At 54.2% G+C, this 17,370-nt stretch overlaps 1 protein-coding gene, 1 long non-coding RNA gene and 1 other non-coding gene across 4 annotated transcripts in view; 1 reads left to right on the top strand and 2 right to left on the bottom strand.

Moving 5' to 3' along the window:
- LOC146437246 (uncharacterized) overlaps positions 1-17,370 on the bottom strand; it is a 103,368-nt gene that overhangs the window by 68,550 nt on the left and 17,448 nt on the right. The gene's annotated exons all lie outside the window — the stretch shown is intronic.
- On the bottom strand, positions 1,906-1,977 carry TRNAE-UUC (transfer RNA glutamic acid (anticodon UUC)). Its single transcript has one exon. It is a non-coding gene; the product is annotated as a tRNA-Glu (tRNA).
- Positions 2,283-15,382, top strand: LOC146437248 (ras-related GTP-binding protein A). 2 transcript variants are annotated; one of them, XM_085060014.1, is made up of 11 exons: positions 2,283-2,440; positions 2,483-2,537; positions 2,971-3,004; positions 5,487-5,586; positions 6,643-6,709; positions 7,377-7,599; positions 9,421-9,516; positions 10,228-10,350; positions 12,622-12,713; positions 13,521-13,636; positions 14,897-15,382. In XM_085060014.1, exons 3-11 carry the CDS (start codon positions 2,978-2,980, stop codon positions 14,992-14,994), a joined length of 942 nt encoding a protein of 313 aa, XP_084916140.1. In that variant the 5' UTR covers positions 2,283-2,440; positions 2,483-2,537; positions 2,971-2,977; the 3' UTR covers positions 14,995-15,382. The 2 variants fall into 2 exon arrangements, with proteins under 2 accessions (XP_084916140.1, XP_084916139.1); XM_085060013.1 differs by having other exon boundaries at positions 2,284-2,537.

Here is a 17,370-nt window from a genome sequence, read left to right as displayed (position 1 = left end):
CACTGGGCACCTTCCCCATCCCTTCCCACTCCTGGGAGGAGCTCAGGGGTGTTTCCCTGCCCTAAAACTCCTTTCCAGCTCCCAATACCCTCTTGGGAACCATTTCCATCTGCTCTGTGGACACTTTTATCCAGCATCCAAGAAACTGTCCCCTGGCTGAAATTCCATCATGCTGCACACACTGCATGGATGTGGATGTGCCAATCCTTGGATCTAATGGGAACGTTTTCTGCTCACTTGGCTGCCTCATTCAGTCATTTGGGAGCAACTGCTTCCCTTCCCAATCAGAAATCTGGGAATGCCTTCCCTCGGAATCTGTTCAGCTGCTCTACCTCTAAGGAAATGTGCCTTTACTGGCTGTCAGCTCAGTCATTCCTCTCTTCACCCTTTTGTAGCTGCACATTCCTTTTTCCAGCCCTCTGGAATAATTTCCTTTACTCCCATTTCCCAGTTAATCCAGAACAGCTCAGTGAGCTCCTGGTGTCTGTCACAAGGAGCACGAGCCAGAGTGTCCCAGAGTGTCCCGAAGTGTCCCAGATCTGTTGAAGCAGGAGGATAAGGAATTGCACTGAGAGCAAGTCCTACTGGAAAATCCTACACTGAATATTCCTGATACCCTGCGTGTCCTGGGAGGCTGAAATACTCCTTTTCCCTGAAGATACAGCACACACTCTGCTCTTTGAGATCTTAACAGAATTATCTGGGTTCTGGGATTAAAAGGAACAACATTTATTCAGGAGTGCCTGAAGTCTTCAGTTCTTTATAATTTAGTGTTGTTTACAGTTTATTATTGAAGATATAACTCCATTGTGTATTCCCACCCCTGGGTGGTACCTGGAAGTCAAATTTAAGTAACATTAAAAAAAAAACCAACAAACAGGAGGAATTTTCCTCAAGAGGGAGCACAGAGACCTCCTTTATGTGGGGATTCCTGGCTGGGAGGATCCAAGGGGACCAAGGGCTCCTTCCAAGCTCCAGCACCCCCAGGACAAACCTGGCACCCCCAGCCTTTGGACCCCCAAACCTGCCTGCCAGGGGCTCCATGGGAGGAGAGGCAGCTCCGGGGTGCTTTTGCCAGGCTGGAATTTCCTTGGAGCCAAAATGTGCCAGGTGCCAAGGGAGGGAGGGAATAGATAAGGTGCCAGAGCTCTGCAAGGGGGTGACAATGCTCTGAGGGGGGGCACACGAGGTGACAAGGCTCTGAGAAGGGAAACACGAGGGGATTGATGGCTCTGAGAGGGATGACAAGGCTCTAAGGGGACACACGAGGTGACAAGGCTCAGGGGGGACACCCTAGTTGATGGATGGCTCTGGGAGGGGACACATGAGGTGACAAGGCTCAGCGAGGACACCCAAGGTGGTGGCTCTGGCTCTGTGGCAGCAGCAGCTCAGGAGCTCCCGAGGACCTCCCAGGACCTCTGGCAGCCAGGAAGGCCCAGCAGGCGGGAGGTGACAGTCCCTCCGAGTCCCACAGGTCTGGGAAAGCTCCCAGGAACATCCCTTCAGCAATGAGCCCCACACATTTATCAATCTATATATTATATATGGATTTCTATGTATGTATCTTCAGCTTTCTGCTGCTAGGGTTGCAGCACGATGCTGTTTGCCTTGAAAAAGTCAGGGCTGTTCAAAACACACCGTGGGACACAGGAATTTTCTTGCTTGCCTTAGAGAAGAAGCCAATTAACAGCATGTTGATTAGCTGGGGACTCCAAAGTACTTGAACATTTAAAGAAGTGGGAGGCTGCGTTTGCAGCGGCAAAGCGCTTCAGGAGGTTCCTGGCATTGAGAAATCTTGCCGCGGAGATGCAAAAACAAGGCCCGAAGGAGTTTTGAGTGGGAATGTGTGGAAAAACGGGAGGGAAGGGCGGGCAAGTTTCCCTATCCGGCAGGAAAAGTTGAAGCTTCCCATACCGGGAGTCGAACCCGGGCCGCCTGGGTGAAAACCAGGAATCCTAACCGCTAGACCATATGGGAGGCGCTGATACTGTTCTCGCCTGCACGCAACAAATCGCTTGTGCCCCGCCCCGCTGATCCCCGGGGCGGCTCCGCCCTGGGCGGCTCCGCTAAACCGCGCTCCGCCGCCCCGCGGGAGTCACCGGGAATCACCGGGAGCGAGCGGGAGTAGCCGGAGTCAGCAGGACCCCCGCCATAAACCCCGCCCCCCTGCCAGCAAGCGCTGCCCTCAGCCAAGATGGCGGCCGGAGCTTCAGCCGCCCCGCGCCCGCATCACGTGATGCCGAGGGGCGCGCGCGCGGGGCGGGCGGGGCGCGCGCTCACGTGACCGGCGGCGGCGGCCGAGCGCAGTGTCCCGTGAGCGCCGGGGGGCGGGACGGGGGCACCGCCACAGCCCCGGGACGGGACAGGCCCGCGCCACCGCCCCCTGCCCCCTGCCCCTGCCCCCCGCCCCGGGACCGCCGCCACCGCCCCCCGAGCCGCCCCGCCTGCCGGGGGTCGCACCGCCGCCGCCCCCCGAGCCGCCGGGGTACCGCCGGCATCGCCCCCAGCCGGCCCCGGGCCGCCCTTCGCCGCCACAGGTACCACAGGGGCGCTGCGGGGCCGGGGCGGGGGCTGCCCGAGGGGAGCGGGGCCGGGGCCGGGGCTGCCCGAGCGCCTCGGGCCGGGAATGGGGCGGAGGCGGCTGCGGAGCATCCCGGGGAACGGGCTGCGGGGAGTCCCGGGGGAGGAAGGACAGCCCGGGGAAGGGGCTGCGGGGAGCCCAGAGGAAAAGGGCCTGCGGAACATCCCGGGGGAAGGGGCTGTGGGGGAACTCCCGGGCCGGCCGGGTGGTTTGGGGAACGCCGGAGGTTTCCCGGCAGCAGCGGGAGTTCCCCATGGCGCGGAGCAGGGGGAGGGGAGCTGGGGCTGTGTCAGCGCTCCCCCGGAGCCGGGGGTGGGATTGGGATTGGGATGGGGGAGCGGAGCCTCTGCAGAAGGAAAGCAGCGATCCAAGATGGGCTTCTCTCGCAGGTGTGTGATGCCAAGCACAGCCATGAAGAAAAAGGTAAGGACGGGAAGGATCCTTCCCCATCCCCATCCCCATCCATGAGCGCGGTTGGTTGTATCCATCCCTCGGGCTGTGGCTCCGGTGCCTCGGCAGCCTCTCGGAGGCAGTGCTGCATCCTCTGCTGAAAGTGCCGGCTGTTAACCCCGGCTGTAACCCTGGCCTGGGCTGGGTCCGGGCAGAGCCTTCCCCGGCAGTTGCAGTTTCCCGGGTGCTGCTGTGGGTGTTGCAAAACCCTCTGTGAAACCCTCTGCAAAACCCCTGCGGGGGGAGGAGGATCTGCTCCAGCCCCTTCCTTGTCCCCAAGACACCCTCCCGAAGTGTCCCAGGAGAGCATGGAATTCGCTCAGGGCTCCTGGAAGGATGAAATTTAACACGGGGAAAGGAGAAGCAGCTCTAGGAATCGCAGGGGTGGGTGTATCCCAGCAGGAGGCCATCCAGAGCTCTTAAAGGAATATCTGACTGGTTTTCCATGGTGAGATGGGATTGGGTTCCCTGCCTGGCCCTCAGTGCTGGTGTCTGACCCCTTTGTAAGGCCTCTGCAGCCCAAAATTTGGGAATTGGGGCTGGTTTGAGACGTGCCTCGGAGTGGGATCGAGTTTCTGCCTGGCATTTTGTGCTGGTGCTGTGAAATAAGAGCTTGGCTGTTCTCTGGGATCAGCTCAGGGGACAGGGCAGGGCAGCGTGCTGGGGTGGCTTCTCCAGCCTTCCTGGCTGAGGAACACCCCTTGTTGCCAAATCCTGGACCTGTGGACAGCTTCCCTCTGGCCAGGGTGCTCCCAGCGTGGAGCTGCTGCAGCAATTACCTGAACAGGCAGGACTGGGGAACTCTGCCTTGCTTTTGTGCAGAGGCTGTGCTAGCTCCTGCCCTGCTGTCCCAGGGTGAGGGTGGGAGGCTGGGCAGCCACTCACTGGCCCTGTTCTCCTGAAATCCCTCCTGGACGGGAGACTTCCAGGGCTGCTGCCAAAAGCTGGATTTGGCTTTGTAACTGGAACTTTTTTAGCAGCTGGGTTTTGTGAGCAAGGCTGTGTTGGCTGCCACCGTTGGGTTTGTTTTGTTTAATTTGTATTTTTAGATCACAATGTAAAGCCTCTCTGGTGTGACTGTCTCTGGTGTGACTGTCTCCCCTCATCCCCAACCCCCAGCATTCCCTGCTTTTTGGCTACCTCTCCTTTCCCCTGAGGTCTGCAGGGATGGGACATCCTGGAGCCAAGTGTCTCTGGGGAGGAGTCACTGGAGCCATCAAGAGTCTCCCCTACACTGGGGACTCTGACCTGGGCTGTCTGCTCTGCTTGTCCCTTTTTTCTGGTCTTCTGGCACCGGAAACTTGAAATGTCCCTGGGATTTGGGGAAAAGAAAACCAGTCATGTTATGGGAAGAGCAGGATTAGAGGATCTTTAAGGTCCCTCCCAACCCAAACCACCCTGTGATTAGGAGAGAGTGTTTGGGGTGGGAAACCAGGGGTGTTTCTGGTCTGGAATGGTTTAAACAAAGCTGTTCTTCGTCTTTAAAGTCCTTTGGTACCACCAAAGCCATCAGGTGGTGCCAGGGCAGGTGGGAGGGGCTGGGAATGGGGGAGCAGCTCCTGCTTTTCCCAAGTCCTGTGTCTGTGGGTGTTGGGAAGAGTGTTCAATCTGACCATGGCCCAGTGACCACGGACAGCAGGGGTGGGATGGCCATGGACAGCAGGTTGATATGGCCATGGACAGCAGGGTTGGGATGGCCATGGACAGAAGGGTTGGGGTGGCCATGGACAGCAGGGTTGGGATGGCCATGGACAGAAGGGTTGGGGTGGCCATGGACAGCAGGGTTGGGATGGCCATGGACAGAAGGGTTGGGGTGGCCATGGACAGAAGGGTTGGGGTGGCCATGGACAGCAGGGCTAGGATGGCCATGGACAGCAGGGCTGGGGTGGCCATGGACAGCAGGTTGGGATGGCCATGGACAGCAGGGGTGGGGTGGCCATGGACAGCAGGGCTAGGATGGCCATGGACAGCAGGGTTGGGATGGCCATGGACAGCAGGGCTAGGATGGCCATGGACAGCAGGGCTAGGATGGCCATGGACAGCAGGGTCGGGATGGCCATGGACAGCAGGGCTGGGGTGGCCATGGACAGCAGGTTGGGATGGCCATGGACAGCAGGGGTCAGGATGGCCATGGACAGCAGGTTGGGGTGGCCATGGACAGCAGGTTGGGATGGCCATGGACAGCAGGGTTGGGGTGGCCATGGACAGCAGGTTGGGATGGCCATGGACAGCAGGGTTGGGGTGGCCATGGACAGCAGGTTGGGGTGGCCATGGACAGCAGGTTGGGGTGGCCATGGACAGCAGGGGGTGGGAAGTCTGTCTCTGCTGGTGCATTCCCAGCTGGAATGTGCCAGTCTTGTGTTTGGAGGCTTTGGCAGTGAGATGCCAACTCGAGGGAGCTGGGAGGACCCAGTGCTCTGTGGTAGCTCATTTTCCCTTCTTTTCCTCTCTGCAGGTGCTGCTGATGGGTAAAAGTGGGTCTGGGAAGACCAGCATGAGATCCATTATCTTTGCCAACTACATCGCCCGGGACACGCGGCGCCTGGGGGCCACAAGTAAGGAACTGCCGGCTGAATTCTCAGTTCTCAGGGCTCCAACCCCCACATTAGAGGGGCGGGACCGTTCCCTGCAGCGATCCCTGGGTCGGGTGTGTCCCTGCAGGTCCTCCCAGCTGCCACACCTCACTGGGAGCCTCATTCCCGGGATCAGCCCAGGACAGGCAGGGAAGGGAAAGGCAGTGCTGGGATCAGCTTTGCTGCTTTGTTGTTCAACTTTTATCCTTAATTCCTTTTTTTTTTTTTTTTTTTAAATCAGGAAGCAGCCTTTACTGCTTTATTATTCAACTTTTATCATTAACTCCCTTTTTTTTTCGGTCAGGAAGCAGCTTTTGGTGCAGCTACACCTGTCAGAGCCTCCTCCGTGTTGGAGGAACATTCCTGTTGTATCCAGGGATCTCCAGCACGGGATCCTGCAATGCTCCCCTGGTTTTGGCAGGATGATGAACTAGGCTTAATTACTGCCTTTTGTTTTTCCCTTTCCAAAGCCATTGTTGGCAAAAAGAAAGAGGTGATTCCTCTGAAAGAGGGGGATGAGTTGTTGGGATCTGATGCTCCTTACTGGAGAGTGACTGTGAGGATTTAAAGTTGGATTGTTGTAAATTTCCTCTTTGCCATAAGTTTGGCCTCTTGCTGAAGTTTACATTCCCAGTGTTCCTGGTTTATTTTGTTAAGGATGGCTTAAAGCCCTACAGAGTCACTCCTAAAACATCCCAGGGATCAGGGAATGTGTGGTTCCTGCACTTCTCAGGAGAGCAATGGGCAGGGAAGCCTGAATTCCTCTGGGAAATGGGGTTTTGGTGGAATCTTACAAACTGGGGCTGTTTTGTGAGGAATGGCCTGTCCCTGGAAGGGTCCAAAGCCAGTTTGGATGGAACTTGGAGCAGCCTGGGACAGTGGAAGGTGTCCCTGCCCCTGGATTGGGTGGAATGAGAACTTTAATCCCTTCCAGCCCAAACCATTCCATGATTCTGTGCTGATTCCCATGATTTTAGCTGCCCAAGCTATGCCCCAGGTGTGTGGTGCAGGCAGTGAACTCCTGCTGTCTCTTTGCAGTTGATGTGGAGCATTCCCATGTTAGATTCCTTGGAAACCTGGTGTTGAACCTGTGGGACTGTGGAGGGTAGGTACTGATTATTCCTGGTCTTCTTTAACCTTTGGGGAGGCTGTGGGCAATCAGGGATGGCACTGAGTGGGTTTTGCTCCCCCTGGGATGAGGTGTGCCAGGGGAATAGCCCTTCCTTCTCCTGGGCTTCTGTTGAGGTGCTGCTGGTGTTGGAATTGCTCATCTCCAGCTTGATCCAAGTGGGATTTGTGCAGAGAGGCCATGCTGGAGGTTGAGCCTGTGGCTCCTGGAAGCAGCTTTTTTTGAGGAATGCTGTCCCTTCCTCAGCTCTGTGGCCTCATGGAGCATCTTAGCCACATTCAGCCAGAGTTAAAGGAGATTTAAACCCTGGGATTTAAGGCTGAACTGATGCTTTTGGTCCTGGTTTAGCTGTTCCTGCTGCTGTGGGGTTTCATGGGCAGCTCTTTAAAGCCAGCCTGGATCTGGAAGCAGCAGGACACGAGGGAAGCTTCAGCTTCCTGTGGGACTGGAGGGCTGGTGCTTTCCGGGAGCATCCAGCTTTCCTTGGGAATGCTCAGGGGATGCAGCTCCAGCCTGGCTTTAAGTGGGATCTGCAGCTCCAAATCCCAGCCTTGCCTTGCTGGCAGGAGGTGTTTCCCACAAACCCACCAGGAAAGACCTGCTCTAATGGGAGTCTCCCTGCTTCCCTGCTCTGCTCCCTCAGCCAGGACACCTTCATGGAGAACTACTTCACCAGCCAGAGGGACAACATTTTCAGGAATGTGGAGGTGCTGATCTACGTGTTTGATGTGGAGAGCAGGGAGCTGGAGAAGGACATGCACTACTACCAGTCCTGCCTGGAGGCCATTCTCCAGAACTCTCCTGATGCCAAGATCTTCTGCCTGGTGCACAAGATGGATTTGGTGCAGGAGGACCAGCGGGATCTGGTGAGGAGCTGGGAGTTGCCATGGAAATGCTCCCACATGGAGCATCCCTTGGTGTGCCGTGTGGGGTCACACTTCAAAGGCAGCCCCTCAGGGCTGTTCCTCGAAGGCTTTCTCAGATGTTCCCAGAGCTTTTCCTGCCTTTTTTCAAAGTATGTCATCCTGGAATCCAGTGGAGAACAGAAGTGGTGATTTTTAGGGACAAAAAGAGCCTTTCCTGCCTGATTCCAGAGCTTTTAGCACACCTTGGCTCCAGGAGGGAGCAGAACTGGAGGGAATCCAGTTCCTCCAAGCTCTGCTCCCAGTTTGGATGGGGGTGACAGTGGCAGTTGGTGTCAGCTCAGCTGCTGCACTCAGTCCAGCACAGGCTTTGTGCTAAAGCACTCCCAAAATCCAAGAGGTGAAACTTTCCCAGTTAATGAGGAGGTACTTTCTGTGGGTTCATCCCACTCTGCCTTCCCAGAAATCCTCTTCAGCCCTTGACCATCCTGGGAGTGCAGGGGATCAACCTTTCAGAGGTGTTTGGGGTTTTTGTGCTTTTGAGAGGTCACAGGGATATAGGAAGGTGTTGAGTTCCTACAACTTTACCTGCTTAGACAACTCCTGATCCCCCAGGGAGTTGAGCTGCATCCCTGTCTTCTTGGCCTTTCCCTATCTTGCAGCAGGTTTGGAGACCTAAAGCTGGTGGTTTTCATCAGAAGTGAGAAGTTTTATTAAGCTCTGTACCAATTGCCAGGGAGTTTGTGCCTGGGCAGCTGCAGAGGGAACAGCTCCTGTGGCTGAGCTCCTTGCACAGCCACAATTCCAGAGGCAGCTTGGCTTTGGATCTTCTGTGCTGCTGGGAGAAGGGATTTCTCTTCCAGTCCTAGTCCTGCCCTGCAGCTCAGGGCAGGAACAGCTCAGAGCTGTTCCCAGGGAGTTTTTCCTCCCTTCCCTCCCTGAAGGAGTCTAAAACCTTCTTGCTGCAGTCCTGCCCAGTTTGTGGTGGGAGCAGTGGATAAATCCTGCTTTAAGGAGTGGCACAGACTCAGGTGAGGCACTGAAGGAGGGATGGGCAGGAGTGGGGCCTTGCCACCCCTGAAGAGCTGTTTTAGGGCATCTGCTGCTCAGAACATGCACATTTTGGGCTAAATCCCTATGTTTGTACTTGTTGGTGCAGCCTGTGCTGTTCAGAACCCACCTGGTTCATCCTGGCCCAGCAGTTGTGGGGTTTGCTCCATGTTCTGTCCTGTTCCTGCAAGCAGCAGGCTCAGGGGAAGGAGGGCACTGTGTGTGGAGACCTTGCTGGGTGTCCTGCTGTTCCAGCATTCCAGAGGAGCCTGGATGAGGCTGGCTGGGCTTGCCTGTTCCCTGCTCCCTGTTTTTGTGCCATAAGCGAGGGCAGAGTGTGGGGAGAGGAGGGAATTCTGTGAGCACCTTCCTTACACTGCTGAACCCTGAGTGCTTCACTCCTGTCCTGCTGGATGTGATGGAGCTTTTTGCCAGGAATTTGTCAGAATTCAGCTCCTCAGGGACACTCCACCTCCATTCCTACTCCTCAATACCTGCACTTATTCCAGCTTTAGGTCCCAGGGAGGTTTTGGACTCCTCAAAGTGTTCCAGGCCAGGTTGGAGCACCCTGGGATGGTGGAATGGGATGAGCTTTAAGGTCTTTCCGACCCAAATAATTTTGGGATTCTGTAGCGAGACATCCCTGGTCCTGCTGCTCCCTGGGAGGGTTCCAGTCCAGTGGTCCATGTGAAACTCATCCCATAATTCCACAGAGCAGCCCCAGCACAAACAGAAATATTTACACTCAATCCCTAAACTCTCTTTATTTCCCAGATTTTTAAGGAGCGTGAGGAAGACTTGAAGCGCCTTTCCCGGCCCTTGGAATGTGTTTGTTTTAGGACTTCTATCTGGGATGAGACACTTTACAAGGTTTGTGCAGCTTCCTTCCCATATCTGCATTCCCATTTGGAGAAAGAGCAGGAGGAGAATGTGTGCCTGCTGCTGGTGTGTTCAGCTCTGCAGCAGCTGCTTCTGGAGGGTGGAAATGAAACCCAAATTAATCCTGGCTTTAATGAATTAACTAAAAAAGTCATGAGTGTGTGATAAATGTCAGGAACTTGGTAGACAGGCATCCCAAATATCCATGTAGCTCTTGGGAAGGGCAGGGCTGGGCACTGCCCCACACCTGGTCAGCAGCTGGGCAGGGAGAAGAGGCTGAGCTTGGAAAATCCGAGTCTGGATGAGGACAGATGCTGATCCCAGTGCCTCCTGGGCTTGTTCCTGGCCTGTTGGGATGAGGTGGAACTTTGTTTGGATCAGGGATGAGCTGCCAAGTGTCCATCTGTGTTGAGCTTCCCCAGGATTAAAACCTGAGTGGGAGAAGGAGACAGCAGCATTCCCAGCTTAAGCCCAGGATGACTGAAGCCTCTTTAGCAGCACTGGGGTTTCTCTGCCTGGTGGAGAAGGACTTGAGCCAGGGAAGGCTCTCCTGAGCTCTGGGCATGGAGTGGGGAGAAGTTTCTCAGCTTTGCCCAGGCTGTCACCACCCAGCAGTGCCAAAAATCCCTCGTGGAGCACATTTGTCACGAGACGCCGAGGAGGGGAAGAGTTGATGGGAGTTCTTTGTGTCTTCATTGCCAGGCCTGGTCCAGCATTGTCTATCAGCTGATCCCCAATGTGCAGCAGCTGGAGATGAACCTGAGGAACTTTGCTCAGATCATCGAGGCAGATGAGGTGCTGCTGTTTGAGAGAGCCACGTTCCTGGTGAGTTCCTGGCATGGATTGCCTGCATGGAGCCTCCCTTTCCCTCCCCTCTGCTCTGGAGCCAGGCTGGGAGAGCTGGGAATGTTCACCTGGAGAGGAGAAGGATCTCAGAGCTCCTGCCAGGGCCTAGAGGGGATCCAGGAGAGCTGGAGAGTGACTGGGGACAAGGGCTGGAGGGACAGGACACAGGGAATGGCTTCCCACTGCCAGAGGGCAGGGAGAGATGGGATCTTGGGAAGGAATTCCTGGCTGTGAGGGTGGGCAGGCCCTGGCACAGGGTGCCCAGAGAAGCTGTGGCTGTCTCTGGATCCCTGGCAGTGTCCAAGGCCAGGCTGGACAGGGTTTGGAGCAACCTGTGGAAGGTGTCAGGGTTGGAAGTGGATGAGCTTTGAGGTCCTTCCAGCCCAAGCCATTGTGGGATGCCATGGAGGTGCAGCTGGGAGGTGCTGAATGCACTGCTCCAGGCCCTGGGGTAGTGAAAACACACAGTGGGACCCTGTGGCTCACAGGACCATCCCAAAATTCCCCCTTGCAGCAGCTGAGCTGGGCTTTGGTTGGTGTTTCCTCTTCCAGGCTCTGGGAGTGTTTCATATCCCCAGTCCCCCTCTGCACAGGGCAAGAACCTTTTGTAGCTTCAAAACCAAACCTTTTCACTTCCTCCTGCTGGGGCATTTGAGCTGGACCTGATTTCTTCTGATCTTTGATGTTCTGCAAAGCCAGGATATGGATAAAGGATCAGCCATGGGATTGTGATGCTTTTCCAGCTTACTGTGCTCCCAATCCCTGCCAGGTGGAAGGTGTTGGAGAAAACCACTCTTGATGATTGTCTATATTCCTGATTTCTGGGTTGGGCTCCTCACACTTTGAACCAAACTCTTGCTGAGCTGAAGGAAATGTTGGAATTTTTTGGAGTGTTTTCCTTGATGGTGATTTGGAAATGATGGAGGGAATTTGGGAACGGAGCCATGACTTTTCTTCCTTGTTAAGCTATCAGAAACAAACACTTGCCATGCCTGGCAAGTTCTGCTTTTTGACCTTTTGAAGATAATAAATAGTTCCACCTTGGGGTGTGTAACAGTGTGATTGTTACAAGAACATTTTTAACTGAAAAAAGGATAATCTTTGCTACTAAAATTCTGTGCTTATTTTCAGTGCAATTTCTTTTTTCTTCTTAAGACTCCTCCTATTTTTCTTTTCCTATTAAACATTCCCAGAACTCTCTTCTCTTGAAGGGAAGTTTTCCTGTGGAAATCTTACTGTGAAATCTTAAACCCTTATTCTGAAATTGTGTTCAAATTGTAGTGAAAAAACCTTATATGGGAAGTTTAGGAAGGAAATTGAACACTGAGAATTGCAACCCTTGAATCTGGCAAAAGCTATACTGGTGAGAATATTGGGGAAGTTTAAAAAGTGATGGGTTTAAGGTGGTTAAGGGAAAAAAAGAGGAGGAAAAAACCTCTAAAAAACCTGTTAAATGTGACTCCCTGCGTAGAGCAAAGGGCAAGGGCTCCTGACACATCCAGTGGGAGCTGATTTGGGAATTGTGAAGAGTTTAAAGCAGCTGGCCTAAGGTTTTTCAGAGATTCCTCTTAGTTTTGCTGTGGGAATGAAGGTGCTGGAGCTGTTTGTGCAGGAATGCAGCTCTCACTCCATATGAAGGGCTGGGAGCCACCAGCTGGGTGGAAATGTTTGAGGAGGTATTTTCCAGGATTCCTAAAGCCCTTCAGATCCTCTGAATGTTGGCATCCAGGCACTCAGGGCTGCTCCTGGATCTCTGGGGAGGAAGAGGAGGGAACTGCTCTGCTCCCACTGGAGTGATGGAGAGGGAATTCCCAAGGAATCAGCTGCCTTTGAGCTGCTTTTTTTGGTTTGGCTTTGGGATCACTGCTAGTGAGGAATAGGGAATGTCCCAGCAGCACCTTAGGAGGAAAAAGCTATCCCAGCACTTGGCCCATTCCTGAGGTGATGGGCTTCCCTTTTTTCCCCTCTCTTTCCACCTACTTTTAACTTCAAATCAGGATATAAATTCCTGCTGAGCTGGAACACCCAGAGCTCAGGGGACAGTGGTGTCACCTGGCAGATCCTTTGTGTGCTGATCCTGTCACTGAGTCTCATTTCACCATCAAAGCACCACCAGGATTGCTGTAAACACTTCCCAAAATTCCATCAGCCAAAGGCAAAGGGAATCCCTGCCCTGGTGCTCCCCCATTGCCAGAGCTGCTGTTGGGAAAGCTGTGCTGGAATCCCTGACTGGCTGTGCCCCTTCTCCAGGTGATTTCCCACTATCAGTGCAAGGAGCAGCGGGACGTGCACAGGTTTGAGAAGATCAGCAACATCATCAAACAGTTCAAGCTGAGCTGCAGGTGAGCTGCTCTTATCAGCACTGGGGAGATAAGGGCTGCTCCAGCTTTTTCCACAGGGCTCTCCAGAGAATCCCAGAGAATCCCAGTTCGACTCCTCAGCCGGGGTGGAACTGCTGGAACACACCCAGTTAAATGTTAATTGTTTAACTTCCTCCTTTGCTGATGGTGGGAGAGGTTCTGCTGCTGGTTGATTCCTGGCCTTTTTCTCCTGGATTTTCAGGGCTGAACTCATGGATAGTGTTTCTCCTGGAAACTGGGAACGTCACCTGGAGAGCTCTGCTCCAGCCCTGTCCCCGGGGCTGCCTGGGGAGGATGGGGCTTGCAGATACCTTATCCCTGTTTCCAATGGAAAAGTGGGAAGCTTGGCTTTGCACAGCCCCCAGGCTCCACAGACAGGTTCATCCTGGAGATCTGTGGAGCTGGACAGGATGGAGAAGTGCCTGGGTGGTTTACAGATGTCTCCAGATATTCCCATTTTATGCTGATTTCTGCTGCTCATCCAGAGTGTCCAGCTGGGAATGGCTGAGCCCTTGCATCCATGGGGAGCAGGCCTGGGCAGTGGGGTTGTGTCTGGAATTTCCTTCATTCAGTGCACAAATCAAGCTGATATTGTTCTCATTTGGCCCAAAACTGAGGAATTTTGTCTTTCAAACCAAGCCCAGCCAAAGCCCTGCTGTAACCACACCTTGCCAAGTGGGAATTCCAGCTCCTCCTTGTTCCCAGCAGCTCAGATCAGGGATGTTAGCCATGTGGGCACAAAAGCTCTTCATTCACTCTTTTTTTTCCCTTTATTTCCTTGTTTTTCAGTAAGCTGGCAGCTTCTTTCCAGAGCATGGAGGTCAGGAACTCCAACTTTGCTGCTTTCATTGACATCTTCACATCCAACACATATGTGATGGTGGTCATGTCAGACCCTTCCATACGTAAGTCAGAGCCAAGATAAGCCTCTCTGGGACAAAAAATAACCCCAAAAACCTCCAAAATGGTGAAAGTAGTCCAGTTTAAAGCGTGTTTCTCTTGGAAAATGAGGTTTTAATTACCGAAGTGATTGTAATTAAGAGAGGGATTGAGTGTGAGCAGGGTGGGGAGGAGGGGTGAGCAGGAGGCTGCAGAGGTGGTGACACAGCTGAGCTGCTGCTGCTGTCCCAGGGAGCCACCAAACCACACCTGGCTGAGCAGGTCGTGCCTAAAACCTATTTTGGGCCATTCTGAGCTGGCAGCCCCAGAGATTTTGGGGAGGAAGCAGAGCTGGCTCATGTTTGGGTGTTGCTCTGGCTGCCTGAGCTGGCTCTGGTGGACAGGCTCTAATTTTAGCAGCATTTATTTATCCCAAGGAGGAGCTGCAGCAGTGCCAGCCCACAGCCCCTGGGAGCAGTTCCCTGTTTACACAGCTCTTGGAATTCCTGCTGGGAGCTGAGGGGCTCCAGGGACACTGCCCAGGACTCCTGGTGCCCTAAGGTGTGGTTGCCCTGCCCTCCTGTTAGGGAATTAGGGCCACTGTGGGATCCCTGGGACTGAGGCACAGCTCATTGCTGTGCTGGGGAGCAGCTGTGGGGTGAGCAGCTCTCCCTGGGCGAGGCTTTTCCTTGTGTTCTTCTGGGATCAGCCAACAGCCCAGACCATTCCACACTGAATTTTTCCCAGACCATTCCACACTGAATTTTACCCAGACTTTCCCACACTGCATTTTGCCCAGGCCATCCTGCCTTAAATTTTGCCCAGATCTTCCCACATTAAATTTTGCCCAGATCTTCCCACATTAAATTTTGCCCAGACTATTCCAGATCCAATTTTACCCAGACCATCCCACATTAAACTTTGACCAGACCTTCCCACATCTAATTTTATCCAGACTGTCCCACATTAAATTTTGTCCAGACCATGCCAGGCTGATTTTTTGCCCAGCCCATCCACATTAAATTTTGCCCAGATCTTCCCATATTAAACCTTGCCCAGACCATTCCACATACAATTTTACTCAGACCTTCCCATGCTGGATTTTTCCCCCTCCCATATTAAATTTCACCCAGCCCATCCCACTCTGGATTTTGCCTGGCTTGGGAGCAGCAGGATGCACTGAAATCTTGCAGGCAAGGCTATTGAAGGCAGGCAGCCCTGAGGACATGGTGACTCTCCCCCTTTTTTAACTTCTTTTTATCTCCCCTGTCCCTTTTCCGTCGCAGCTTCCGCGGCCACGCTGATCAACATCCGGAACGCCAGGAAGCACTTTGAGAAGCTGGAGAGGGTGGATGGACCAAAGCACAGCCTGCTCATGCGCTGAGCCCGGGCACTGGGGCTTTGGGGGGAGAAAAAATGGATCGGGACTACTTTTTAGGAGAATCAAACACTGTCCATGTCTGTGTTGGGCTTTGAAATGAGTGTGCTGCTTGTTTTTTCTCCTTATCACATTGGACACTAGAGGCTGGCTGGATACACTGCGGACCTTCCCGGAATTCCCTGGAATTCCCTGGCAGGGGTGGGGCTGGGAAGGAGGCAGGACAGGTGATGTGACCCACAGGGGGTGTGGCAGAGCCCTCGGGGATGTGTGGCTGCCTGGTGATGGGATATTTACTGTTTCCTTGGATGGTTGCTAGAGTAAGTTTATAAATTTCTCCTCGTCTTCGGTCATGGAAATAAATTTTTGCTACCAGGGATTTCAGATCCGAGAACTTTGCAAAGTGGGTTTGATTTCTCCCAAATCCTGGGGCAGCTTTGATAAGCAGAGCTGTAGGAGCTGCCTTGCTCCTTTCGTGGTTTTGGGGGGATTTGGCTGAAAGCCATTCCACAGTTTCACTGGGAATCGCTGGCTGCCGGGTGGGAGCTGATGCTTGGCAGCATCTCCCTCCCTTTTTTCTCTCTTGCTGCATCAAATTGCTGTGTAAAAAAGGGTGTGGTGCCTCCGTGCCTGGCTCTGCCCCTGCATCCCTGCCCACACACCCGCTGGGAGGGGAAAATCCACCGGGGCGAGTCCCGGGAGTGAGAAGGAGGAGCCGAAAGGGCTGGAAAACGAGGGGGCTCCGCACAAAAGCTCCCATCCCTGCTCCATCCTCCTGGAATTCAACAGCCGCGTCTCGCACCGCCCACCCGGCAGCTGCTGCTGCTGCCTCGGGCTGGGGGAGTTCCAATGGGAATCATCCCCGTGGGAGAGGAGCTGTTCCCAACAGGAGCCTCTGGAGAACTGGGAATGGGCTGGGGATGTGGCAGTTTGTGTTCGCTGGGATGCAGGTGTGGAATACCTGGAGTGGGACTAGAGGAACAAGCCTGGACACGATCCCAGTTCCCCCATGGAGCTGCCATGGCTGGGATCAGGATGGGATCAGGCCCTGCTGGGAATGTCACAGCTTCCCACACTCCAACCCTGCTCCAAGAGCAAGAATCGCTGCTGATCCATGTGTTGGAGCCTCTGGAATATCTCCTCCAGCTAGGAAGGGTTTCAGGAGAACAGGAGAGCTCATGGCTGCAATCCCAGGAGATTGAGGCACCTTCTGCTGGGAGCTGTTCCTGCTGGAGGCACGGCGAGGAAGGACAGTGGGAATGCTGCCTCATTTCTATGGTGATGAGGAGTTGCCAGTGGGTTTCCTTAGGGATGAAAGCAGCACATCAAAGTGGGATGATGGAATGTGGGGTGGAGGAGCAGGTGAGGAAGGGCTACGAGGGAGGAGTGGTCTGGAGCTGGCAGGAGCCAAATCCTGGCCTGGCTAGAGCCTCCTGGGCCAGTGACCCGGTGCTGGGGGGGTAAAGTTCTGCTGTTCTGCTTCAAATCCCTTTTCCTGAATTCCATGGATTTGGAGGCTCTTTGGGAATCACCTTTGTCCTTTTGCTGTGGCCAAAGTGCTGCTGGTGCTACTCTGTGCTCATTGTTTAGTGACAGCCTGTGACAAACACGGGTGGCTGTGTCACGCCACCTGCCCCGCCTGCTCCCATGGCACCGTGTTGTGACCTTAGTCCCTTCCCAAAGTAGATTCCAGGCGTTTTTGGGAACCTGGGCTTGGTGGCTGCACTAGCTCCTTCCAATCCGAGCAGGGAGGGTTGGGAGGTCAGGCTCAGCACCCTCATCCCACCTTCCAGAAGATTCTTCCCCCTTCCCCTGGCAGCTCTTGCCATCTGAAAAAAAAACCTGATGCCTGCTCCAGATGTTTCTCACATAGACATCATCCCAAACCTGGATGAGGTGGCCATGATCCATCCTTTTCCTTCAGCACTTGACCTTGGAATGAGGAGAAACTTGATGCCATGTGTCACTGAGATCCAGAATAAATCCCGCCTTGGCCCTGTTCCTTTCCTTAGAGCTGCTGTGGGGCCAGGATGAGTTCCCTGGGGTTATCTTGGAGCTACTTCCAGGTTTTCTGACCATTTCCTTCCTGCCTTGGAGCATGGATGGCTCCCATGGGGTCAGCTCCAGGCTTTTTCCCTGAGGATGAGCTGTGTAGGGTCAGCCTGACTCTTGGGGTCTCCCTGGGGCTGCTCCTTCTTGTTTTCCCTGCTCAGTGGCACAGAATTGTCCCGAGAAGCTGAGGAGTGGCTGGGGGGATTGAAATGGGTCTGTGGTGGCCACACGCTGCTGTCCTGCTGGAATCAGCTCCTCCAACACCTCCAGGGGGTCATGGATTCTCCAAAGTCACCCTCAGTTGTCACTGCTGAATTGTGGCTGGGAAAC

The sequence above is a fragment of the Lichenostomus cassidix genome, chromosome 4A (assembly GCF_008360975.1).
Source record: "Lichenostomus cassidix isolate B80296 chromosome 4A, HeHo_3.0, whole genome shotgun sequence".
Lineage (NCBI taxonomy): Eukaryota > Metazoa > Chordata > Aves > Passeriformes > Meliphagidae > Lichenostomus > Lichenostomus cassidix.
The sequence above is the reverse complement of the archived record's forward strand: the minus strand, read 5'-3'. Positions and strand labels throughout refer to the sequence as shown.

What these genes read in the sequence shown, in the direction of transcription:
- LOC146437248 (XM_085060014.1), top strand. Translation starts at nt 2,978, where the DNA reads ATGCCAAGCACAGCCATGAAGAAAAAG. An exon ending in AACCTGTGGGACTGTGGAGG is followed by an intron (nt 6,710 to 7,376) that starts GTAGGTACTGAT and finishes CTGCTCCCTCAG; the next exon opens with CCAGGACACCTTCATGGAGA. An exon ending in AGGAGGACCAGCGGGATCTG is followed by an intron (nt 7,600 to 9,420) that starts GTGAGGAGCTGG and finishes TTTATTTCCCAG; the next exon opens with ATTTTTAAGGAGCGTGAGGA.